The sequence below is a fragment of the Leptodactylus fuscus genome, chromosome 3 (assembly GCF_031893055.1).
Source record: "Leptodactylus fuscus isolate aLepFus1 chromosome 3, aLepFus1.hap2, whole genome shotgun sequence".
Taxonomy (NCBI): Eukaryota; Metazoa; Chordata; class Amphibia; order Anura; family Leptodactylidae; genus Leptodactylus; species Leptodactylus fuscus.
Window position 1 is genome coordinate 72,503,033 of NC_134267.1, and position 27,887 is coordinate 72,530,919.

A 27,887-nucleotide genomic window follows, 5' to 3' on the forward strand; every position below is an offset into this window, starting at 1 on the left:
CACATCTGATCAACGACGAACAAGCAGGGTTCATAAAAGGCAGGGAAGGTAGACATAACTCGTGGCGCCTGTTACATGCTCTACGTCTATCAAAAATAACCTCCAATCCTTTAGTCCTTCTCGGCTTAGACGCCGAGAAGGCATTTGATAGAGTACACTGGGGTTTCATGACCTCTACCCTGAAGAAATTTGGTATTCCCACGCCTTTCATCCTAGCTATAATGTCCCTCTATAATGGTCCACACGCCAGGCTGAAAATTAATAGCACTCTTTCGCCCATTTTCCAGATCTCAAACGGCACTAGACAGGGCTGTCCCCTATCCCCCTCCTTGTTTATACTCTCCTTAGAGCCATTTCTCCAGAAAATACGAGAACACCCCGACATATTGGGTTTGCAATTCAAGGGAGGCTCCCTTAACTCTTTAGCGTTCGCTGATGATGTTCTTTTCTTAATTTCGAACCCCGAACCAGGTTTGCAGTCTACTTTGGCAGTGATAGAGGAATATGGCTTGGTATCAAATTATAAAGTGAATATTGACAAATGTGAAATCCTCAATGTTTCTCTTGCATCGGAGAAAATGCAGTTGTTGCAGTCAGTGCTCCCTTTCCCTTGGGCGAAGTCTCATATAAAATATCTGGGAGTTAAGCTACCTAGTTCCCCAGATGATCTTTATCGCTTAAATTTTGCTCCACTACTCCAAGAAATTGATAGCCTCTTGCAAAACTATGATCTACCTTGCATATCCTGGTTTGGAAGGAGAAGTTTATTACATACGTATATTGCACCTAAGGTGACTTATATGCTCAGAATGCTACCAGTAAAACTCCCCTCCTCCTTCTTTAAGGCCCTTAGATCTTCCTTTTCGAGATTTCTATGGAGAGGACGGAGACCCAGAATAGCATATGCAGCTCTGAGTCGACCTAAGGTGGAAGGAGGCATTAATGCCCCTGATCTGCAACATGTATATGATGCTATCCAATTACAATTATGATCTGAGATTGCTACCACCAATGTATCCTCTCCCTTAGGTAAACTATTAGAGGCCACATACGGACCTTTCTATATTGCAGACTTGTGGTTGCCGCCATTGAAAGACCCCTCCCCCCTAAGAGCAACTAAATTTGATGTAATTTTGGGTGGAGCTCTGTCGATTTGGGAAAAGTATCAACCAACGGTGGCGCCCACTCCATCACTGTGCCTTCCTACGGGCCTAATCCCGAAGTTACTTCCCGATATACCTAGACCTATAGAAGACTTTTGGACCCATCTCTTGAGCATTCCTTTGATTTCTTTCTGCGACTCAGGCCAATTCCCTACTGCTGAAGAGATCACCCAACTAGAAGTTTTCAGCCGCAGAAAATGCCACCTTACATTTCTACATCTCAACCACTATGAGACATGCAGACACAGATTTGAACAGTTATATAAATGGAAGAGAGGGCTGACACACTTTGAACAATTGTATGTTTTAGCTGAACCCAAGAAATACAAGACCAAGACGATGCTGCACAAATTTGTCAGACCCCCAACGTTGATCAAACCATTTTATTTAACTAGCTGGGAGAAAGATCTTAAAATATCTCTTGACTCTTCAGATGTGAAGAACATCTTATCCAGATCTTTCGGAATTTCAACCTGCTCATGTCTCCAGGAAAATCATTTCAAATTGCTATCGAGGTGGTACCGTACCCCAGTGTGGTTGGCAGACCATGGCCTCTCCGAATCAAACTTGTGCTGGAGATGTAACGAAGAACCGGGCTCTTTGCTCCACATTTGGTGGTCCTGTCCCCGTCTAAAGCAGTTTTGGTCCTCAGTAGAGTCTAAAATACGCTCGGTTAGCACAAACCAATTAGAAATAACCCCCACGCTACTAATATTTTTTCTACCTATGCCAGACACACCTATCCATGTACAGAAACTGATCTTCCACCTGCTCTCTGCAGCTAAGGCACTGATCCCAGCCACATGGATGCAAAAAGAGGCCCCCACCTACGACCATTGGATAGCGAAGTCAAACCAGTTAGCAAGATTCGAGGAAATGCTCAGCTGGACTAAGAGGAATGGAGCAGCTTTTCGGAAGATCTGGAATCCTTGGCTAGATTCCCGATGAGTGATTACTACCTGATCAGTAGCTTTTTCTCCCTTTCCCCCCCCCTCCCCTCTTGTCCTATACTGGTTTCCATCAGTCATTATCTGCTAGCCAACTCTCCTACATGCCATGATCTCGCCATATTTCCTTCTCTCCATCATACCTCCTCATACTTCCATACCCTTCCCCTCCCTAATGTGTCTTACCTACCCTCTGTTCCCCCTCCCTTTGTCCCCATATCCCCCCCCCCTACTGTATTCTTTGTTGTCTGTTTAATGTTCTTTATGGAAAAATTTCAAAAAAGTTGTTTATTGACTATGCCAAACTGCTGTTCTTTCGTTGTTTTATTTACCTTGATTGTGGGAGGTTGGTGCTGCGCCACCTGACCCGCCCACATAACTACTAGCCACTTTGTACTCATTTCCGTATTATGTCAATAAACTTGAATTAAAAAAAAAAAAAAAAAAAAAGAAATATAATTGCAATCATATTATGAGTAACAAAAGCTTATATTGACAGAATGAGTTAATGCAGCAAGTCAATATTTGCAGTGTTGACCCTTCTTCTTCAGGACCTCTGCAATTCTCCCTGGCATGCTCTCAATCAACTTCTGGACCAAATTCTGACTGATAGCAGTCCATTCTTGCACAATCAATGCTTGCATTTTGTCAGAATTTGTAGGTTTTTGTTTGTCCACCCGACTTTTGATGATTGACCACAAGTTCTCAATGGGATTAAGATCTGGGGAGTTTCCAGGCCATGGACCCAAAATCTCTATGTTTTGTTCCCTGAGCCATTTAGTTATCACCTTTGTTTTATGGCAAGGTGCTCCATCATGCTGGAAAAGGCATTGTTGATCGCCAAACTGCAAACTTGGACGGTTGGGAGAAGTTGATCTTGGAGGACATTCTGGTACCATTCTTTATTCATGGCTGTGTTTTTAGGCAAGACTGTGAGAGAGCTGATTCCCTTGGCTGAGAAGCAACCCCACACATGAATGGTTTCAGGATGCTTTACAGTTGGCATGAGACAAGACTGGTGGTAGCGCTCACCTCGTCTATTCCGAATAAGCTGTTTTCCAGATGTCCCAAACAATCGAAAAGGGGATTCATCAGAGAAAATGACTTTACCCCAGTCCTCAGCAGTCCACTCCCTGTACCTTTTGCAGAATATCAGTCTGTCCCTGATGTTTTTTCTGGAGAGAAGTGGCTTCTTTGCTGCCCTCCTTGAGACCAGGCCTTGCTCCAAGAGTCTCCGCCTCACAGTGCGTGCAGATGCACTCACACCTGCCTGCTGCCATTCCTGAGCAAGCTCTGCACTGCTGGTAGCCCGATCCCGCAGCTGAAACACTTTTAATAGAAGGTCCTGGTGCTTGCTGATCTTTCTTGGGCACCCTGGAGCCTTTTTGCCAACAATAGAACCTCTCTCCTTGAAGTTCTTGATGATGCGATAGATTGTTGACTGAGGTGCAATCTTTCTAGCTGCGCTACTCTTCCCTGTTAGGCCATTTTTGTGCAGTGCAATGATGACTGCACATGTTTCTTTAAAGATAACCATGGTTAACAGAAAAGAAACAATGATGCCAAGCACCAGCCTCTTTTTAAAGTGTCCAGTGGTGTCATTCTTACTTAAGCATGAGAGATTGATCTCCAGCCCTGTCCTCATCAACACCCACACCTGTGTTAATGGAGCAATCACTGAAACGATGTTAGCTGGTCCTTTTAAGACAGGGCTGCAATGATGTTGAAATGTGTTTTGGGGGATAAAGTTCATTTTCTAGACAAATATTGACTTTGCAAGTAATTGCTGTTAAGCTGATCACTCTTTATAACATTCTGGAGTATATGCAAATTGCATTAGGAAAACTGAAGCAGTAGACTTTGTAAAAATTAATATTTGTATCATTCTCAAAACTTTTGGCCATGACTGTACAAATGATATGTTAAATGACTGATCAGAAATATAGGGAGAAAAAAAACCAGTGTTCTTGAGACCAATTGACTGGTGCATACTGAGCAGAAGCTGGTGGTTTACAGTGTCAAAATGTGAGAGATCCAGAAAAATAAAGAAGAAAACAGTAGCCTTTAGATAAAGCTGTTGGGAATCATTGGAGATTTCTGTAAAGACCGTGTAATGCACAAAAATCTGATTGTAAGGGGTCTAGAATAGAGTTATCAGATAGAAGGGTGATTAGGCTAGAATAGAGCGAGTGTTCCAGGAGTTTAGAAATGAAGGGGAAGTTAGTGACAGGTCCATAGTTAGCAGCACAGGGACAAGTCGAGGGAGAATTTTTCAGTAGTGGGGTTATAACAGCATGTTTGAAAGAGGAGGGAAAGATTCCAGAAGAAAGAGAGAGGTTAAAAATGTTAGGATAGCAAGTAGTGAGTGAGAGATGGGGGATGTGTGATGGGATATGGTGATTTGCACCAGTAGTAGTGCGAGAAAAAGAGAGGAGCTGGAAAACTTCTTTCTCTGTTGCTAAAAGGATGAGCTTTCACAAGGAGTGAGGGAGGGAGGACTGATGCTGCTTGCTGCTTGATTAATTTTTTACATGTCCATGTCTTGACAAATTATGTTTTTACAATTTGAGTGTGAAGGAGACATAGTAAGTTGTAGGAAAGAGAAGTGATTAGTGATAGAAACAGAGAGGCTTCCTCACTAACATAACATAAAAACATATGGCATTATCTCACCTGGACAGCGAGGGGTTTTATGTACAACAGCAGTCCCACTTAGTGGCTTTCCATTGGGAGATACACACCAACAATATCCTGTGTCACTATGACACTGAACCTACAAAAAGGCCAAAAGATTAAATAAGTTATTGCACTGTATACCTGAAAGATACGTAACATAAATTGTTTCCCAAAATCCACCATAATTGGATGGGAGATGGCAGGTCTTTAAACATAGAAGTCATTTGGAAGCAGAGCGGCCGCCATAGCCATCAGTATTGCACAGCGAAGCCTGCAATCAATGTTCACTCAGATCACGAATACTACATTTAGTAATGCGTTCCCAAAGTTAAAATAAGCCAACCTCTGCCATCACCAGAGCTATCCTGTTCCTATGACAGCTGGAAGCCGAATAAGGGCTCCCAGGCCTGTGAAATCTATGTAACAAAAGTCCCATAGACTGCAATATAGTTGCAGTCTATGGGACAGGCAATCAAAACACTGCAGGTTCCAGGCCACATCTGAAAACGTGTGGTCTACAAACATATAAAAATATGTATCCCATATGATGTTGTTTCACATCGCATAAAAAAATTTTAACAAAAAGCAATGAAAGCATGCCTAATGCATCCCTGTACACAGAAGGGGTGTCAGAATATAGCGACTCTAAGAAAAATTACTTTTGCCATTTAAGATTTGGAATTTTTCAGGGGTTAGTACTGTTAAAAAACAAAAAAAATTGAAATCCGCCTAATAGTACCAACCCATAGAATCAGTGGCGTAACTAGGAATGGCGGGGCCCCGTGGCGAACTTTTGACATGACCCCCCCCCCAACCGACACCGAAGACCTCAACCGACCCCCTCCTCCGCACTCTATTATGTCCCTTAGTAAGCCCTGCACACAGTATTATGTCCATTAGTGGCCCCTGCACACAGTATTATGTCCATTAGTGGCCCCTGTACACAGTATTATGTCCATTAGTGTCCCCTGCACACAGTATTATGTCCCTTAGTGGCCCCTGCACACAGTATTATCCCCAATAGTGGCCCCTGCACACAGTATTATCCCCCATAGTGTCCCCTGCACACAGTATTATCCCCAATAGTGTCCCCTGCACACAGTATTATCCCCCATAGCGTCCCCTGCACACAGTATTATGTCCCACTGTGGACACCCATAAACAATTATTATACTCTATTCAGACCCCAGAGTATAATAATCGGAGACCCGGGGTAATAAAAACACTAAAAAAAACAGTTGCTTACCTGTCCCCCCGGCTCCTATGCTGTCGGCCGCCGCTCTCGTCCTTCTTTAATGACGTCGGACGTCACATGACCCGGGAAGCAGGCCGGGTTCATGTGACGTCAGACAAGTATGAAGGAGGCCTGGCAGGATCGTGGAGAGGCAAGTAACAGTATATTTTACGTTCCCTTACCTCTCCCGATCCGCCGATCATTATACTCGGGGGTCTGCAAAGACCCCCAAGTATAATGATAGTATTTGTGGAGCCCGCGGTGTCACTTGCCGATCCCGGCCCAGCCAGGATCAGCAAGTAAATAGGTCCCGTAACGCCTATTAAAAAAAAAAAAAAAACGCAGCGGTAGCGGCTGTCACTGGGCCCCCTAATGGCCCGGGGCCCTATGACAGCTGCCTCCGCTGCCTCTACGGTAGTTACTCCCCTGCATGGAATACAGGTGACATGCATTTTGGCTACACAGTAAATCCCATAAAAACAAAGCCCATAAGAAAGTCACAACACAAACAGTTTTTTTTTTCCAATTGCACTCCATTCAGACTTTTTTCCAGCCTCCCAGTACATAATACAATATATTAAAATAAATGATACCATGAAAAACAATTTGTCCAGCAAACATTATGGTCTCATTTGGCTTTGTGAAAATAAAAATAAAAATGTTATGGGATCTGGGAGGCAGGGAGTCAAAAACAAAAATCAAAAAATGCCTGGCACCAAAACAACATGTTGCACAGAGACAGAAGCAGATGGCTCTGTACACTGTGTTCTAGCTGCACGGTGCCATTTAAGTTTAATTCTCATTTACTGTAAGAAAATGGGAAATGATCGGCAGTAATCCAGCAAGGCCACTGAATTACACAAAAATAAACCTCCCCTCCCCCCATCCTATAACAATATGCCTGATTAAATGTTAGACTGAAAGAAACAGATTGATTAACACTGTCCCTGGTGGTGGCTAAAGTGGAGTGCAAGGAGCAGAAAGGGGGATGTGTCACATCTCTAGCGAAAAAGGGGGTCTGGCACTAAGAATGAAACAAATTTTAACCACTCTATGCCAGAAAACTAGCATAGAAGGGGTTGATAAATTCCATTTGGTATTCTTTCATCTGGATAAACACTTTAGGATTATAGGTTAAACTTGAGTTACCTAGTGTGGGGAAGGTAGTTCTGTGGTGCGGACCCAAACAGTCAAGACAGGGACACAAAATATGCAGCAGACAGGTTTATTTAGAAAAACAGGAAAATAAATAAACTTACACTTCAGGCACAAGTGAGCAAAAACAAAATACAACCTTAACTTCAGGCAAAAATAAAACAAATCCCTGCTCGTCTGAGCGACTAACTACACAGAAGTAATAAGCTAACTATACGTGTGGCTTTCTACCAGCCACATGAAAAACACAAGCACAAATTGGTCTCACTGGACTCAGGGTTACAGGACAGACCCAACCACCTCTTTTCCTGGATCTGCCCTGAATTGCAGGCTCTGCAACCTTTTGTTGGCCAGTTGGCCAGTAACGAGTCTCAGTACCCACACATGAGGATGAAACCTATTTCTGACCCGCCCTGCACCACACATAAGTCAGGAATCTGGGGCTGATATAGTGGGACAGCACTTTGCCTGTCACCTTCTCACACTATGTATAATATCAGAATGCAGGTGGTCTTTTGACCTGATTACCCTTGGGCATTGAGAAGCATATGCAAATGTGTAAAAAAGTCTCATGGTAATTCAAAGTAACTTGAACACATGCATATACAGTGTATGCCAAAGAGTCTAAGACAAATGTCTGCTCACTTGTGGTATGATATAGATACTGTAAGTGGTTCCCAAATAAAGGCACCTTGTAAAATTGTCCACAAGCCAAGTAGTCATTAAGTCATGAAATAGGATATGAAGGCTCCAAGAAAAAAAGTGGCAGACAGCGCTGGTCCCATCAAGGAAGCTTTATTGGCAACAGTGAAATACACACAATGAATTTTGGGAAGAATCACTTTCTCAAGTGAAGATGTCATCTGAGGACATATACACTGCTACCAATAAAGATTCCTTGATGGGACCAGCACTGTCTGCCACATTTTTCCTTGCATCCAATGATCTCCTGACAGCTAATTCTAAAGGCAACTATTCTCTTATTCTTCTGTATCTTTCAGCAGCATTTGACACCATAGATCACAAATCCTCCTTGGTATGCTCTACTCTGTCAGACTCACAGACACTGCTCTGTCTTGGCTCTCCTGCTATCTCTCTGACTGAACTTTCAGTGTATTGTATGCAATCTCCGTCACTTCTGCTCTTCCCATTGCTGTTGGAGTTCCCCAGTGCTCAGTCCTAGTCACCTTCTATTCTTACTATAATCGTAACTTAAATTGGCTTAAAAGATTGTGTATAACACTCTGAGGGCTCCTAGAAGCCTATTTTACATCATAATTTGCCCTTTTGGATGACTTGCAAGTTCTACAGGCTTCTTGCTATTTGAGAGACAAACTTGAAATGTGTGAGCCACTTGAAAAGTGATCAAGAATAGACTTTTCCCCGAAAAAAAAAAATATATATATATATATATATATATATATATATATATATATATTTTCACACCCTCACTATATATATATATATATATATATATATATATATATATATATATATATATATAGTGAGGGTGTGACCCTAGAGGGCGCAGTAGAGCGACCCAAAACGGACTTAAAAAGGACCTGGACCACGCCCATGCCTGAGAAAGGGGCTCAACTCCAGACGAAGTGCACACAGCAGGAGAAGCTGCTGGTGACTAGAGACGAGCGAATAGTTAAATATTCGATATTCGTTATTCATTTCAAATAGCCGCTCAATATTCAACTATTCGAACGAATATCGAACCCCATTATAGTCTATGGGGAAAAATATTTCGTTTCAGGGGAACCCACCATTCGACTCAGGAGGGTCACCAAGTCCACTATGACACCCCAGGAAATGATGCCAACACCTCTGCAATGCAACTGGGACAGCAGGGGAAGCATGCCTGGGGGCATCTAACAAGCCCAAGTCACAGTTTTCCCCCACTATCACAGCCTATCAACTACACACTTTCCACATTCAAAAAACCGCTATGAAAGTGGAAAAATACCTGGAAACCTTCTTTCCTCCCCAATTGGATAGACAGAAACCCAAATTTAAAGCTAAACAAACATTTAAGGAGCGTTCACACTACCGTCGGTGTCCGACAGCTAGTGCCCGCTGCTAATGTTCGTTCAAAATTTTGTGCAGACATTAGCAGCGGACACTAGATGTCTTATACTCCAGTCACATCTAGAGCTGCAGTCACTATTCTGCTGTACATCATGTCTTATACTCCAGTCACATCTAGAGCTGCAGTCACTATTCTGCTATTATGTCTTATACTCCAGTCACAGCCAGTTCTGCTACATCTGAGATGTAGCAGGGTTCAGCACACAGTCAGCTCTGCTGCATCTGAGGGTGTAGTAGAGCACAGCGAGCGCTCAACGCTGCTACATCTGAGATCAGACCAGAATGGAGACTGCTGTGGACCGATCTTAGACTCCGACTCCTCCGGCAGAACCAGCATTGATTGGCCGAATGCCGTACTCTGTATGGCATTTGGCCAATCAACGCTGGTCAATGCATTCCTATGGGAAAAAGTAAGCTCCCGTATATCGCAAGCTGACAGGGATCCTGACGAGATAGAGCCCCAAAGAGCTGTGTGAGTAACATTCCCACCTAAATAAAGGTAATCCCTAGCTAACCCTGCCAGTACATATATCCCTGTCTCACAGTCACATAGTTCACAGTCTCAAATTTTTAGTGAGTTTGCCACGTGGTGTTCAACTGGAATCGAACATCTCAAACAGCCTGATATCCGATCGAACATGTACTCGGTCGAACACTGTTCGCTCATCTCTAATAAAAACTTATCAGTCAGGCGGACCTACATAACGTGATGTGAAAGCATCCTAATTTCAGTATGCCTAGCTTGCCAGTTGAAAAGCTAGGCTAAATTAAGAAATGGAAAAGATTCTATGACCATAAGAACACCACTCGGGAGGCTGAAAGGAACCTGGATTGTCCTCCCTGCTGCTTCTTCTCCTAGACCAGTTAAACACTCCATTGTGTCTGTGGTTTGCTTTATACAGTAATCATTCAGCATATACTGCTGCTCAAACTGACACTTCAGCATGTTCAACTGTGCTAGTCAAGGTGCACTTCACCTTACAATCATCAAATGAGGAAGGGGGGTTTAAGAAATGATTTGCACTAGTAAAATTGAAGCAGGGAAATGGTCCAGTGTGGAGAAACTAGAGAAGACCACATCAGCAACCTATTGGTGGAGTAACAATTTACAGAATTTCAAGAAAAAATTGAGACACAGCTGTCTTTGGTTCCAGCTGAAAAAACTAGAATATCTGCCTCCTAGCCTTCCAGCTTAAAAAGCTGGGCTAAGCTCCAAAACTAATCATGTCATGAGGTAGAAGAAGTAGTTCACAGTTACCCGCTCAACTTAGTCTGTGGTCAGCTGCATGCAGTAATCATATACTGCTGCTCAAACGGTGGTGTGGGAAATTGTCCAGTATGGAGGAACTGCGTGGTGTTGAAACTGTGCCTGCCCCTGTAGTACTAGACAGCACCAGGCCTTGCTGTGTTTCTAGACTGGTCTCTGATGCTCAAAACATTGACCCAGTGTGCCATGGAAGCTATGTATTGTTCCTGCCCAAAAGTGCTGTTCCACATATTGATGTGCACCTTTCTCCACATGTACATTTACAAGGAGGGACCCACATATCAATATTAAGGAGGGACACGTTTCTTTGAGAAATATTGATGGTTAGGTATATCCATTGAGACTGTGCTCTGCCATCTGTTGGCGAAATGCAATGGATTCTACTAAGTGCTATAGTAGTAAATGCACTGCCAGTAACTTGATTAGATTGGAGTTAAAGTTCTACATCAGCTGGATGACTGGGTGCAGATTGCTATTTACTGGACACAAATTCCTATATGGCTGATGACTGACATTGGTATGGATGAGGAAGAGAAGCAAATGGTGATGAAAATAAATGGTAATGATGATAGCCATGTGTTAGATGTGGATATGGCCTATATACAAAGACAATGATGGGAAGTAGGAATAGAATGGGGTCTTGTTCACTTGGTGCCACTGGCCATTGCATTTTAACAAATGAGCTGGTTATTCTATTTCATTTGAGTATGGGCTAACTTAGTTTCTGTATGTGTCCCTGCATGATCATGGCTAATATCTTCTTGCAGATCTTACACCCTGCCATTGATTTGCCATTTGGTAATGTACAAAATAAATCCCATAAGGAAGAATACCGCATGCAGCTGCTGCCACCAAAGCCAGCAGCAGTGTCTTTCAGTGCCACCACCACCCAAGCTTGCCCTAGATATTCCCCAGGCAGGTCTTCTGGATGTTGGATGGATCAAATTCTTACTATTGCAGCTGCCTCCCCACTCTTTCTGTGGTATCATCCTGACCTGGTTGTCAGGTCTTATCTGTCATAGAATCATCATCAGATCATCATCATCAGTAATGTCATCTTCCTCACTTTTTTGTGACTCATTAGGGCAATGGAATTCCTCTATTCCCTCGTAATTACTATCAGATTTTCCCCTAGTTCCCCCACAAGCACTACCACCAGTAGCAGACCACTTGCCACTACTACCTCCACCAACATTCAAGTCTTCTACCTCTACCTCTTCTACAATCAAAAACACTGGCAGTCCTCATCCAACTTATCAAAAAGAGTAAGATGTGAATGTTTTGACTATGAGGAATATCTCTCTCAGCAGATACCACATGACTAATAGAGAATGTGATCTGTGTCATTGAGGAAGACTTGGTTGACAGTACAGAAAGAGAGCATGATAAATTACATGTTCAGTAGAAACACACAAGAACCCTTAGTCAATATTTGTGGTTCACTGCCTTCAAAAAGGTCTAACGAAGTACAACAAAACTGCAGTTACTGGCAGGGCTATCAAGACCACAAGCAGTGATGCTGTTGCCATCCAAATTCTTATTGTTAGTACTTGCACAAGTGATACATCTTCTCCTTCCTTTTGCCAGTACCCTGTCCTGTTTTTTTTTTTTTTTTTTAACCAGTCATTTTACTTCACACTGCTTCACACTCAGTCTTTCAGCCAGGCAATGGGGGGAATAAATTCACATACCAGGCAAACAAATCAGAATTTCTAAAGCAATATATTTAGAAAAAAGCTTAAATTTACATAAAAGGAAAATGTTTGTTTTGGTACCGTGTTAGCCAGTGGTTATGAAATATGAAAAAAAAACAAAAAAACTTTTCAAGTCTTCAGTAGGTGATACCTTTTTTAATGGCTAACTCATAATGATGACAGAATATGACGTTTCGAAGCTTCCTCTGAGCTCCTTCTTCAGATATAACTAAAAACACTTTCTAGAGGCTGCATATTTATAACTGGACATAGGGGTAGAGTTACAGGAGGGAGGGGGGAAGAGGCTTATTACTATATACTTATAACAACAAACAATCAATTGCCAGATCCCAGGTTATCTTAATGGCTGTCTTAATGATTTGTATAAAAAGACATAAACCCACGTGAGATGTTAATTCCATTGTCCAGCGTCTGGAATAGGGTCATGGCCTTGTACTCATAAATCAGTCGCTGTTTCCTTGATTTAAAGTTCCCTTTTAAGATCAAGATTTTCATGTCATTGATGATGTTGTGGTCTTCCTGGCAGAAGTGTTTTGGCACGGGAAGATCAGTTCTCTGTTGTTTGATTGTATGGCGATGTGAATTAATTCTCATTCTGAGTTTCTGTCCGGTCTCTCCAACATACAGATTTTCAGTGGAACATTTGGTGCAAATGATCAAATACACTACATTAGGTGTGTTACAGGTGAACGTACCTGGGATTTTATATTCCCTGTTAGAGTTTGGGATCTCTATCCTGTCAGTGGTCAGTATGTGCGGGCAGGTCTTGCACCTCTTCTGTCCACATGGAAATGTTCCTTTGTTATTTGGAGATGACAGAGAGCTGCTAATAATCATATTCCTGAGGTTTGGTGGCTGTCTGTAGCACAGGAGAGGGGGGTCTGAAAATATGGATTTTAGACGGTTGTCTTTTTGCAGTAGTGGATGTAATTTGCGTGTGATTCCTCTCAGCGTCTCCAGGTGGGGGTTGTATGTGACGACCAGGGGCACCCGATTGTTTTCCTGTTTGGTATTGTATTTTAATAACTCCGATCTTGGTATTCTGGTGGCCCTGGTGATTTGGTTATCAACTGATCTTGGATGGTAACCCTGCCTCAAGAATGTGTTTTTGAGGCCCCCAAGGTGTACGTCTCTATCTGCAGGGTTTGAACATATGCGATGGTATCTGATGGCCTGGCTGTATACAATGGAGTTTTTTATGTGTTTCGGATGAAAACTATCCCATCTTAGGTAGGTAGGGCGGTCAATTGGTTTCCGATACAGCGATGTCTCAATTTTGTTGTCCTGTATCTTGATGACTGCGTCCAGGAAGTTTATTTCGGAGAAGGAGTGATTGAGCGTCAGGTTGATGGTGGGATGGAACTGGTTGAATAGTTCATGAAAGGTTTTCAGCTGTTCCTCAGACCCGGTCCAAATGATTAGGATATCATCAATGAAGCGATAGTAGGCCAGAGGTCTGATGGTGCAGGTGGAGAGGAAGTCACTCTCAAGCTTGGCCATGAAGAGATTAGCGTACTGTGGCGCCATTCTGCTCCCCATTGCAGTGCCAGTCTGCTGTAGATAGATACAGTCACCAAAGGAGAAGTAATTGTGAGTGAGGATGAATTTTGTGAGTTTCACCACTGATTCGCCTGAGGGAATATTTTCATAACACAGATGACACAGAGGAGACCCAACCTACCCCTTCAGAGTTTCCATTTTTAGCAAAAAAGGAGACATCTGATTGGACACCTCCAACTGGCCGAAATTTTGATTTGGATAATTACATAGACTGTTTCAGACACATGGTCAAATCCACTATACTGGATACAAACAAAGCACTGCCGTCTAACATCACTGCCCAGGAAAGAAGGGCCATAAAATCTCTGAGAAATAATAACGACATCATCATTAAACCAGCGGACAAGGGTGGTGCTATAGTCATGATGAACACATCAGACTACATACAGGAGGCACACAGACAGCTGAATGACACACACTACTACTCCAAACTGGATTCAGACCCCACAGTGGAATACTCTAAAAAACTGAAAAAGGTGATCTCCGGCCTATCTGATGGAGCAATAAGCCTAAGCAGCCTCATACCAGCAAGCCCAAGGACAGGGACTTTTTATATGCTTCCTAAACTGCACAAACCTGGGAACCCAGGGAGACCGATCATCTCATGTGTTGGGACTCTCACTGAACAGATCTCTGGATGGGTGGAGGGTACTCTTAAACCCTTAGTGAAGGATACAGCCAGCTACCTTCAGGACACCACAGACCTATTAAATAAACTATCCACTATAGGTCCCCTTCCAGATGGAACCATCCTGGCCACCATGGATGTAGAATCCCTGTACTCCAACATCCCACACCAGGACGGTATAAATGCCTGCCAGTTTTTCATGGAAAAGCGAGGTATGAACGCTGAATCAGTGGTGAAACTCACAAAATTCATCCTCACTCACAATTACTTCTCCTTTGGTGACTGTATCTATCTACAGCAGACTGGCACCGCAATGGGGAGCAGAATGGCGCCACAGTACGCTAATCTCTTCATGGCCAAGCTTGAGAGTGACTTCCTCTCCACCTGCACCATCTGACCTCTGGCCTACTATCGCTTCATTGATGATATCCTAATCATTTGGACCGGGTCTGAGGAACAGCTGAAAACCTTCCATGAACTATTCAACCAGTTCCATCCCACCATCAACCTGACGCTCAATCACTCCTTCTCCGAAATAAACTTCCTGGACGCAGTCATCAAGATACAGGACAACAAAATTGAGACATCGCTGTATCGGAAACCAATTGACCGCCCTACCTACCTAAGATGGGATAGTTTTCATCCGAAACACATAAAAAACTCCATTGTATACAGCCAGGCCATCAGATACCATCGCATATGTTCAAACCCTGCAGATAGAGACGTACACCTTGGGGGCCTCAAAAACACATTCTTGAGGCAGGGTTACCATCCAAGATCAGTTGATAACCAAATCACCAGGGCCACCAGAATACCAAGATTGGAGTTATTAAAATACAATACCAAACAGAAAAACAATCAGGTGCCCCTGGTTGTCACATACAACCCCCACCTGGAGACGCTGAGAGGAATCACACGCAAATTACATCCACTACTGCAAAAAGACAACCGTCTAAAATCCATATTTTCAGACCCCCCTCTCCTGTGCTACAGACAGCCACCAAACCTCAGGAATATGATTATTAGCAGCTCTCTGTCACCTCCAAATAACAAAGGAACATTTCCATGTGGACAGAAGAGGTGCAAGACCTGCCCGCACATACTGACCACTGACAGGATAGAGATCCCAAACTCTAACAGGGAATATAAAATCCCAGGTACGTTCACCTGTAACACACCTAATGTAGTGTATTTGATCATTTGCACCAAATGTTCCACTGAAAATCTGTATGTTGGAGAGACCGGACAGAAACTCAGAATGAGAATTAATTCACATCGCCATACAATCAAACAACAGAGAACTGATCTTCCCGTGCCAAAACACTTCTGCCAGGAAGACCACAGCATCATCAATGACATGAAAATCTTGATCTTAAAAGGGAACTTTAAATCAAGGAAATAGCGACTGATTTATGAGTACAAGGCCATGACCCTATTGCAGACGCTGGACAATGGAATTAACATCTCATGTGGGTTTATGTCTTTTTATACAAATCATTAAGACAGCCATTAAGATAACCTAGGATCTGGCAATTGATTGTTTGTTGTTATAAGTATATAGTAATAAGCCTCTTCCCCCCTCCCTCCTGTAACTCTACCCCTATGTCCAGTTATAAATATGCAGCCTCTAGAAAGTGTTTTTAGTTATATCTGAAGAAGGAGCTCAGAGGAAGCTTCGAAACGTCATATTCTGTCATCATTATGAGTTAGCCATTAAAAAAGGTATCACCTACTGAAGACTTGAAAAGTTTTTTTGTTTTTTTTCATAAATTTACATAAGCTACCAGTATAGATAGGATCCTTGAGATGGGATAACCCCTTTAATTATAAATTGTGATTGGCAACAATTCCAATACTGTTGTTTTTTTTTTTTCTATATATCAAGAAAAAAGCAAAGCTCTACAAGCTGTTAGAGTGTGAACTGATGAACAACAAAAAACACTGCTTAAATTCAAATTTTTTTTCAAATGTCTGCAGGCTTTAACCCCTTCCCAGCGATGGCATTTTTTGATTTTCGTTTTTCGTTTTTGACTCCCCTCCTTCTAAACCCCATAACTTTTTTATTTCTCTGCTCCCAGAGTCATATGAGGTCTTAATTTTTACGGGACAAATTTTTCTTCATGATGCCACCATTTATTATTCTGTAGACTGTACTGGGAAGCTGGAAAAAAAAATCAGAATGGGGTGGATTTGAAGAAAAAATGCATTTCTGCGACTTTATTACGGGCTTTGGTTTTACGGCGTTCACTGTGCAGCCAAAATGACATGTCTCCTGTATTCTGTGTTTCGGTACGATTCCAGGGATACCATTTATATGGTTTTATTTATATTTTGACCCCTTAAAAAAATCCAAAACTATGCTAACATTTTTTTTTTCTAAAAGTCGCCATATTCTGACAGCTGTAACTTTTTTATACGTCCGTGTACGGGGATGCATAGGGCATCTTTTTTGCGGGGCTGAGTGTACTTTTTAGTTCTACCATTTTCGGGAAATTCTATTGCTTTGATACTTTTTATTCAAATTTTTATCAGAATCAAAACAGTGAAAAAACGGTGGTTTGGCAATTTGACTATTTTTCCCGCTACGGCGTTTACCAAACAGGAAAAATATTTTTATAGATTTGTAGAGTGGGTGATTTCGGACTCGGGGATACCTAACATGTATGTGTTTCACAGTTTTTAACTACTTTTATATGTGTTCTAGGGAAAGGGGGGTGATTTTAATTTTTAATACTTTTTATATATTTTTTATATTTTTTTTACTTTTTAAAATTTTTTAATTTTTTTTGCATTTATTAGACCCCCTAGGGGTGTTGAACCCCAGGGGGTCTGATCACTAATGCAATGCATTACAATGCTAATGCATTGCAATGCATTGCAAAAAAACGTCATTTCTTTTGCAGGCTGCATAGACCAGCCTGCAAAAGAAAGAGATTGCAGACCTGCCGGGGAGCCTTGTAAAGGCTCCCGGCTGTCATGGCAACGTGACGTCGGCCCTAGAGCATGCTGGCAAAATGGCGGCGCCGAAGGGGTTAATGCCTCCAATCGGTCCGGGGACCGATCGGAGACATTAGAGCCGTTGTCTACTGCTTAAAGCAGTAGACACCCGGCAGTCGCCATAGTTAGACACCCGACATGCGCCGTACTATTACGGCGGATGTCGGGAAAGGGTTAATATTGTATATATGAGCAGCGAAAAAAAAAAACACTTAAGAACTGAATATTTTTTTCAGATTAACACTCTATTAAAGTACATTGTTGAGCACAGCAGAATAAAAGAATATTTAAATAATTTTTTTTATCCCAGGCTGCCAGACAGTAAAATGTTGATCAACAAATAAGAACGTTTAAATTATGGATATTGTTTTTACATTTGAGCAGACCGAAACAGCACATTGCTGATAGAACAGCAGTTTGTATGTATTTAATGAAAAAAAAATTTAAGTCTTGCCCCCCAAAAAAAAGTATTTATGACTAGTAGGAGCTGCAGGACTAACTACTAAAATGTATATGGCAGCACAGATGTGTTCCCTATCTATGTTTCCTGTCTAATCCTATCTATGACTTCTATCACTAATCAGCCTGTAATTGCTTATATATGACTATTCCTAAATATAAAAAACAAGAAAACTTGATAATCTTCAGTAGTTGATACCTTTTTACTTGATACCTTTTACTGAAGATTATCAAGTTTTCTTGTTTTTTATATTTCCAACCCACTGGCTAACACGGTACAACAACGAACATTTTCCTTATTCCTAAATATTGTTTGAAATTGTAAGGTTTTCAGAACTGAGTGCTCTGGATGATGAAACAGATTCTACACTACTCCACCATTACTGTATTAACTCCAGCTTACCTTATATAGTGTATATAATGTTATATAGTTAATCTTATATAGTACCTTATATAGTGTATATAATGTTAGCACTGTAAGGTTCCACCTTCCACTGACTATTAGCTAAGAGGCTGGCAGCTGATGTCAGGTGGTACTAGGACGTCACACATTGACTTATACACATGTCCCTTCTGTATTTATATTCAACATGTGGAAGTGGTCATTTTTGTTCATCCAAGACACATCGGCAATTTGGTTTAAAACCAAACAATTTGAAATATTTGGTTCAAGCCCAGTTCATGACAAATTGGTTCACTCATGTCTAATTGTCACCCTGATTCACTCTATACTCCTTACTAATCGGTCTCCCCTCAATAACCTCTCTCCTGTACAATTCTTTTTGAATGCTGTAGCCAGGCTCATCTATCAGTCTAAATGCTACACCTACAACTAACATTCTATACACCTCCAAGATTTCTCCCAAGTTGCATCACTTCTCTAGAATGCTCTACTCCAGACATTTAGATTAACTTCTACAGCTACAAGAGCAACCTAAGGACACATATCTCAGGCAGGCCTGTCACATTAACTAAACACTTCTGCAGCAACGCTCCCTAAAACTAACCTTCCTCTCTTCATGCCCCCATTACCCCACAAGATATGATGACTTTATTGATGTGTAATCGTGTATGCCCAAGCATTATGGATCTGTCTATAAACTGGCACTGGCTGGTGACCTGCTCATATAACTTTATTTAGTTGTGTAATTAAAGTAATCTTTATCAAAGAAAGAAATAAAAAATGGCTGGTATGCTGTATAAACAACTGTAACTCCCATGACACCCCTACTACCTCTTGTGTCATTCCCTCTACATTATAGATTATTACTGTATGAATTGATTTACTAAACTGTAATGTCTCATTTTGTCTGTACTTGAACACTAAGGTGAAATCTACAAAGAGTGGCACATGCTGGAGTGTCAGTTTGAACAGAATATGGTGAATTATTCCTGCATGCAGAAAACCACATACACAATGGGCCGATAACAATGAAAGGAAGAATATCAACTTCTACATCATGATCACTTTTGGAAGATAGTCCAGATTTTTCAGGCTAGCCACACTGTGTACCTCAAGTTTTTCTTGAAATTCTGTAGATTGTCAACCTTTGGTGTTGCAGATGCTCCCAATAAAGGGTAATTTTGGTCAATTTTTTCTACATTCAATTCTTTATAACTTTTTAACTGTCAGGCACACTGATGGTATGTCACAATTTTTTCTTGAAATTCTGCAAATTCAATTGCATTTGTTCCCATAAAGGGATAATTTTTGGTGTCTTTTTTTCTACACTCAATCATCATTTTTAAACTGGCAAGCATACTAACTGTGTCAAAAAAGTTTCTTGAAATTCTGTAAATTGTCACTCTGCCAACCTCGAGATGTTATGGCATTTGCTCCAATACATGGATAACTGGCAAAATGATCAAGGTTTTTTTCTAGCTCCTGAGTGCTTTTCTTATGTTGATTAGAATCCTTTCCATTCTCTAGCTTTTTCAACTGGCAAACCAAAAGTGGCTGAAAGTGTGCCACAATGGTTACTTGAAATTCTGTAATTGCCACTCTTTGGTACTGAATCTGTTTCCATAAAAGTATAATTTTTGGTGATTTTTTTATAAAGTCAAATCTTTATCACTTCACTTTTCAAATAGCACGCACACTGACAGTGTGGCACATTTTCTTCAAGTTCTGTAGTGCCACTGCCACATTGTTGGCACAATAAGAACAAAATGAAACAAATAACTCCACCATTGTTTCTTCTAAAAGCAACACTTTGTTCTCATAAAGGGATAATTTTTGGTGTGTTTTTATTTTTTTTGGACAGCCAGCCACTTATTTTTAACTACTTTTCAGGTACACAGCCACATTTTTACCAAAATAACAAACCCGTTGCATTTACAAATCCCCAAAATTTCCTGATTTTGCAATATAACCTCCATGTGTGCATAAAAAAAAAAAACGTGGGTAAGCATCTTTGCACTTAAATGGATAATTTTTGAAGCACTTAAATACTACATTGCGCTGCTACCTGTTATGGTTAAACTACTAGTTTGTATCTTCTGCATAGCATATATTTTCCCATAGTCACAAGTCACTTTAACATAACTTTGGTTGTGTTTACCTTAGAGGCTAAATAGAGTCCTAAAATCTCTGATAGAATCGCACATAATTTAAGCTCTGGTTCATACCAAGCTTATTTGATTACAAACAAATCTTCAGAGGTTCGCCTGTCTCTAGAAAGGGGTTTGCCTCCACACGTCCCCAATACAGCCAATAAGATTGCTATGTAGGCCAATCAATAAGGTTTCCAAACTTAATGAGTACTAATGTTCTGCATGTTTCACTTTCTTAATTCATTGAATTTTTTAGGGGTATTTATTAAATGTTAAGTTTTATATTTTGTTCATCAGTGCTTTCTTGTGATTTTGGTAATCTGATGTGACTTTGATATTGTCCTTTCATACTGATGGCCTTTTGTCTTAATAAATTGCCTATTTCCTTATACTGTATAGGGATAAATAAGGATAAATTTAAAGTTTTTAATAAAGACTTCAATAAATATCTACAGCTGTGCCACCTCCTCCTTATATATGTCATGTGTCTCTGTAAGTCCTTTAAAAAATGTACTTTTCAAATACCTCCTCAACCACTAAAGAAATATCTTGGGCTTTTATAGAATTGTTTCTTATTAGTGATCCATCCCCCCTTGTATTTAAATCTCAATGGGAGGAAGGTTAACTATGTAATTTGACAAATGAGCAAAGGTCTAGAGCTTTTAATTTACAAAGTCAATTTTCTCATTGTATTACCCATATGGAAACAAATAGGACTTGACCCCACAACATCTCTCCAACATATATCCAGGTTTATCAACTTACTGAAGGTCTAATAATGCACAAGGGACTATGCTACACATGTGGTGGCCCTGTCCAAATGTTTCACTGTTTTGGGACCAAATACATTATTTACTCACACTAATTGTGGGGTAGCTCTATTATTTCTAGATTTAGAACACAACCCCATTTCTGACCTTACCATTATTGCCCATATACTTTCAACCTCATTGTAATGTATAGCTAAACTCTGGAAATCCACTATCATCCCTCCTATTCTAGAAGTGTTACACAAATTCAATTTTAACTGCATAATAGAAAATTTAAGTTGCCACTGATCAAGATCATATTTCTGCTAACCTGGTCTGTTAGGTAACCTCAAGTAGGCTTTCCCTATTATTATTTTTTTTTTCTTTGCCTCTCTTAGGGATTTCTATGAGCCCCCTTTTTTCTATTTATTTCAGACCCTCATATTGCTACATACGTATACTCCTACAATGTGACTTTTTCTGCTAATGTATCTACAGCTTCTGCTTGATTATGCAGTATGAGTTGTAATATTTCCTACTGTACTATGTCTAAAACCTAATAAAGTATTTCATTTAAAAAAAAATGTTTTTGGCATTGTAATTCTATCATTATCTATACTGCTGTATGTCACTTCTGTTTCATATGATGTGTGAGAAAGTAAATGGTTTATGATCTCATTGTACACTTCAACAAAACCTTATTAGTGTGCTATCATGCCACCAAGGGTCACTGATTTTCTTCTAGAAGGACCATCTGTGTACGCTACAACAGATGAAGCCAGCTTTGTTTTATCAATCTGTATTCTTCAGCCAAGTTTCTATTATTGTTTGATACCCCCAAACCTAGTTTTATTGCCCTAAGAATGGAGGATTAACTCAGTGTAACTGAATATTCAGAACCTTCCTTTGCATTTTAACATTATTGGTAACCAACAGCCTTACAGCCTTGTGATTTCTGCCATCCATGAAAGTCCTCTCCTTCTTCTTTTGTACATAATAAAGGAAGCTGGGGACTTGCCAGGTTCATGCTTGCTATACACACCTTTTGTGTCTATCTGTTCTTTTTTTTTTTTTTTTTTTTTAAATGTAGATTGTGAGCCCCACATAGAGCTCACAATGTACATTTTTTCCCTATCAGTATGTCTTTTTGTAATATGGGATGGAAATCCATGCAAACACGGGGAGAACATACAAACTCCTTGCAGATGGTTTTCTGCCCTTGGCGGGATTTGAACACCAGGACTCCAGTACTGCAAAGCTGCAGTGCTAACCAATGAGCCACCGTGTGGCCCCTGTGTATCTGTTCTTGTCTCCACTGGCCAATAAAAGCTATTTTATAAATTAGGAGAACCCTCAGACAACTAGGAAAATTATTTAATTTAAGGTTCATGTAGTGAGCCACAGCCAAAAATAATGTGGAAAAGATTGCAGTGGAAACGCACTGTTTTTTTTTCTGCAGTGTTTTTCACAGAAAATCCGCATAGTTTTCCTCTGTGGACTTTCTGTCCATATTATACATATATGGAAAACTCGAGTGTTTAGGTTGTTATGATTAACATACTGTAATTTTCAAAAACGCAAGCCATTTAGCAATCGCAGCTTTTCCGCTGCTAATTTTTTTTCTATAATATGTGGAAGAGGCACAGAGAACACCCAGAAATGTGTAACATGGAAAAAAAAATCATGATCACCTGTCCCTGGAGACTGCTACCAATGTCCAGTCTGCTGGTGAGCGCCATCCATTTGCCGCCGGTTTTGCACCAACACCATGAACATTTTCATCTGCTTCTAATTAAACTGATGATCGGAGGCCGCCTCAGGTTCCGATCCAAAAACCGGGTAGCGGTAACCGGCATCCAGCCGCCACTCTGCTCCGGATTAGACCCAATGAAAGTGTGTCTTCAGGCCGAAACGCGAGGCAACTCGTCCTTAAGAATGAGCATCTCACTTCTTTTTTCCGGGAGCCGGAAGAAACAGCTCCCGGAAAAAAGACCTGAGCGGCTATCAATAATTTCAATGGGAACCATCTTTTTGGTTAGGGTTTTGAGGCAGATACAGCCTCAAAAGTCTGACCAAAAAACTCTGTGTGAACTTACCCTAAATCATCAAAAGTCAAGTATCGAGCAAAAAAAAATAGATACTTGTCTTGAGTCAAACGCATTAGTATGGCAAAATATGATGTCAAACATTTGCATCTTTAAAAAAAATCTCTCACAGAAGCATTACATGCTCTGATTGCTAAAACAGTTACTCTATCAAGGCTATGACTGCAAATGTCTAAATGCCTGTTGAAGTCATTTGTAATGTATTTATTTTGAGTCATGGCAAGACTATTACTATTGTAGACGAATTATAAAAGAGCACACATGCAGCTGACAAATAAATCAAAATGACCAACCTCACTGTATGTGCCATCATCATTGCACACTGGGATAAATTCTTTGCGGGCTTGCTCTTGAATGTATTTCCTCTCTGCAACACATCTGGAAACATCTTAAAATAAATAATGGGAAAAAGTTAACCTTATTATGCGAGAGAAAAACCATCATCTGCAGATTTTCACTATCCCAACTTGTCGAGTTTAGCCACAAGATTATCCTTTAAGCATACCTATTTAACTGTAGAGAAAATGATTTTTCAACACATCCTCTTGTGTTCTTAAACAAATTATAATTATATGTATGAAAAAGGCCACCCAGCCTCAGACTGGGATTCCCTGGGTCTGGCTGCAGAAATAATTCTGTAATTCTGAGGGCTGTCACCTCAGTCACATGTAATATACACACCCACCTTTCCCTGCATGTTAAAGAGAACTTTTCATATTAAAGATGGTGTTGCCTGATCCCCAAGCAGCATATTTTAGAGCAGGATGAGTAGAGTGGACTGATACATAGATTTCTAGAAAACAAGATTAAGTATAACTTGTGTTATATTCACTTAATTCCATGGGTGTAATTACCAAGGTAGCACACATAGCAACTGCTATGAGGCCCAACAACTAAGAGTACCTATTTCCACTAAGACTATGGTAGAATTAGTGCTAGCTAAGAATGATGGACAGAGAAAGCTTAACCCCTGAAGGGCAGAGGCCGAAAGAGCGTTAAGGACCAGGCCTCTTTTTTCAAATCTGACATGTGTCACTTTAAATGGCAATAACTTTGAGACGATTTAAGATACACAAGTGATTTTGAGATAGTTTTTTTCAGAAACACATTATACTTCATGTTAGTGGTAAACACTAATCAATATTTTTGTATTTATTTATAAAAAAAAATAGGAAATTTGATGGAAATTTGGAAAAAATTGGAATTTTCAAAATGTGAAATTCTCTGCTTTTCAGGCATACCACCCAAATACATGAATAAATATTATCTACCATATCTCTGCTTTATATTGGCATCATCTTTTGATTGTCTTTTAATTTATTTTGGACATTTTTAATTAAATTAAATTAATTAAATTAATGTACAAAATGAAAATTTAAATTCTTAAAGAAATATGCCATTTCGGTGCCCAATACGTTGCACCCACTTTGTGTTGTCAGAGACCTGCACTCCTAAAACTATTAAGTGGGTGATCCCGAGGGTCAAAAAATTATGTATGTGGGTGTAAACTTCTGCTTGGGCACACAGCAGGGCTCAGAAGGGAAGGAGTACTGTGCTTTTTTAACTTTTGGGGTACAGATTTAGAGGGACTTTCTGGGGGCCATGTTGTTTTTGCAGAGCCCTGGAGGTGCCAGTAAACTGGAATTCCCCAAGAAGTGACCCCATTTTGTAAGGGCAATTTTAAGGACTCTGCAAAAGTGTCATGGCATCCAAAAAAAAACAAACAACTAAGTCTGCGCTCCAAAAACCAAATAACCATTCTTCCCTTCTGTGTCCGACTGTGCCCTAATATCAGTTAATACCCACATATGACATTATGTATGTTATCCCAGGTACACCAGTGTCATACATGTGGCATAAACTGCAATTTGGGCACACGGCAGGGCACAGAACGGAAGGAGCGCAATGCGGTTTTTGAAGTGCAGATTTGGATGTTTGGTATCTGGACATCATTTTATGTTTGTAGAGCTTGAAAAATACCAGAAAAGTGGATTCCTCAAAGGTGTGACCCCATTTTGAAAACTGCACCCCTCAAAGAATTTATCAGGGGGTGTAGTGAGTATTAGTATGCCAGACGTGAGTGCACAGCGGATGGTGAAGAGGGAATATATAAGCGGTGCAGAGGACATTGCAAAGACAAAATTCCCTACTATGTCCCAGTAGCTCCTATGATTGGTGGAGTCACTCTGGGGGACACTTCTGGTGTCTTTTCCCTCATAATCTGTAAATATAGGGTGTCCCCTGATATTCGCTCGCACAGCTTATATATTCCCTTCCTGCCGCAGCCAGTTGTGTTCTAATAATTTGGCGATTTTGGGTTTTCTTTGTCTTCACGTTATGCAAGTTATATTTTCTTTATTTTTCTGGTGACGTGGCCATATAAGGGCTTGTTGTTTGCGGGATGAGATGCATTTTGTAATGACACCATTTTTGGGTGCCTACACCTTATTGAATACTTTTTATTACCTCTTTCTTGCTGGATTTTTTTAAAAAAATCAATTCTGATAGTGCATTTTACCTTTTAAATTTTTCGCCATGCAACGTACAGAATAAGTAACATGTGACCTTTATTCTGCGGGTCGGTGCGATTACGGTGATACCTCATTTATATTATTTTTTAATGTGATACTAATTCTGCAGAACAAAAACACATTTAGGGACGTAAATTATTGATTTTTGCATCACCATCTTCTGAGAGGTGTAACATTTTTATTTTTCAGTTGACAGTGACGGTTGCGGGCTTATTTTTTGCGGAACAACCTGTGCTTTTTATTGGTACTGTTGTGGTGTATGTATGACTTTTCATATATTTGTAAGATGAGATGGCGAAAAATCATTACTTCTGCGGGTTTTTTGGGGTTTTTTTCCCGACGTTCTCCATGTACAATAAATATTGTTTCAGTTTTGTTGTACAGGTTGTTATGGACACGATGATACCAAATATGTATTGTTTTATTTGGGCCTACTCCGGAGCGGGAAGCCGTGACAGTCGCAGCAGGTGCATTTTGGTCCTATTCTGAGGCGGCTTACCGAGTCAAAATCAGGACCAAAATACACCATCCCGTGCCCCTGCGTGAAATCACAGAAGCGTTATACAGTGCCATCTGTCATGGACAGCTTTTTGTACCACACTTTTGTTTTTCTCATGGCATTACATGGCTTTAGGACTTGATCAGGTAGATCAACCCCTGCCATGTTCTTATTACATGCGAGGATACAGTCCAGCTATGGGGTAAAGGAACTAGTACCACACACAGGGGAAAGGGTGCAGTTGTTGCCATGAATTTTAGTCAATACAAGGACATCCCTCTTATACTTGACCAACAGCATATCCTCATTGCACACTGTTCTATTCTCACCCATTCTGAGGCAATTCACAATTTGTGCTCTATGAAGGTCTCTCTGATTTCTGCTCACTGTCCCACAACCTACAGTTCCTCTGAAACATAGGCACTTAAAAAGTGCAATTGTGATGTAGAAGTTATTCACATATAACCATGTTCCAGCAGTGGGTTCAAGAGTATTAGTACCAGACTTTTGAAGGAAAGAAAAATGTCTCATCAGCATACATTTCCTAATGAATTTATTAAAATACTAAAATAGTGTGAGCTCAGCAACTTGCCTGTAGGGCTAAAAGACAATCTTTTCGTTTAAAAGGCCTGTCTCAACTGGAGTTAGTATATGGGTAAGCAAGTTGATTTTTTTTTTTTTTTTTTTAACAGTTGTATTCTGTTGTGTTTAAGGCTGGGGCTCTTTTTGGTGATGTCTCCTTCTTGTGCCTCTCAGACTTAATTTGGTTTTCTTGAGGGTGTAGACTTGAATGGGAGAGAATATCAACCTCATTAGGTTAGATAAAGTTAAAGATCTCTACCAACATAGTAGTGACAAAACCTGATATCCATGGCTGAAATGTGATTTGCATTTCCCCAATTATGGCTCAGAGGGAGAGAGGACCAAGTCCCAGGGGTTGTCCCAGGTTCACCACTGTGGAAATGGACAGAACATTGGAGGTCGCAGTGAAGAGCATACATCACTCCTTTTAATGTTAACAAAGTGCCAAAAGTGTGGATACTTCTTGCTGTATATAAACTGCTCCATATTACTTGTGACTGGAAGAACTTATTAAGTAAACTCTGTGGTAGGTTTCACCTGTTTAACTGCCACTGTTTCTCATGTATTTCATTCCATCCACCATCAAGAGTAGCCTGAAACACCAACACACAGCAGGATCTAGAGATCTATCATCATTCAAGTGTGACCATCTCAACACTGTACTGCCCCGGGATCTATAATAAAGTTTGGTGCCAAAGAAACTATACACCAAAAGCAATGACCGCCATCAGGGGCCCCATCACCTGTCTCATTTCCACACTGTTAGCACTTATACACCAAAAATTGACCTACACATTCTTTTTAATACACACTGTAGAACCTTGAAACCTAATAGAATATTCTGCAAGTTACCTTATATACAAATTCTATCTCTATTAACTTACAAAGTAATGTATACATATGAATTAAACTATAAACTGTTCCAGAGTAAATTAATTTTCTGCAGAAGAATTTTAAAAAACACACAGGCTTA

General features: G+C 40.5%; 1 protein-coding gene across 1 annotated transcript in view; it reads right to left on the bottom strand.

Moving 5' to 3' along the window:
• Nucleotides 1-27,887, bottom strand: part of SMOC2 (SPARC related modular calcium binding 2) — a 240,022-nt gene that overhangs the window by 139,349 nt on the left and 72,786 nt on the right. The window contains exons 3-4 of the mRNA XM_075267794.1: nt 23,596-23,690; nt 4,784-4,883 (exon numbers count right to left, since the gene is read on the bottom strand). Of these exons, the coding sequence (XP_075123895.1) occupies nt 4,784-4,883; nt 23,596-23,690 (195 nt within the window). The remainder of the gene's footprint in view (nt 1-4,783; nt 4,884-23,595; nt 23,691-27,887) is intronic.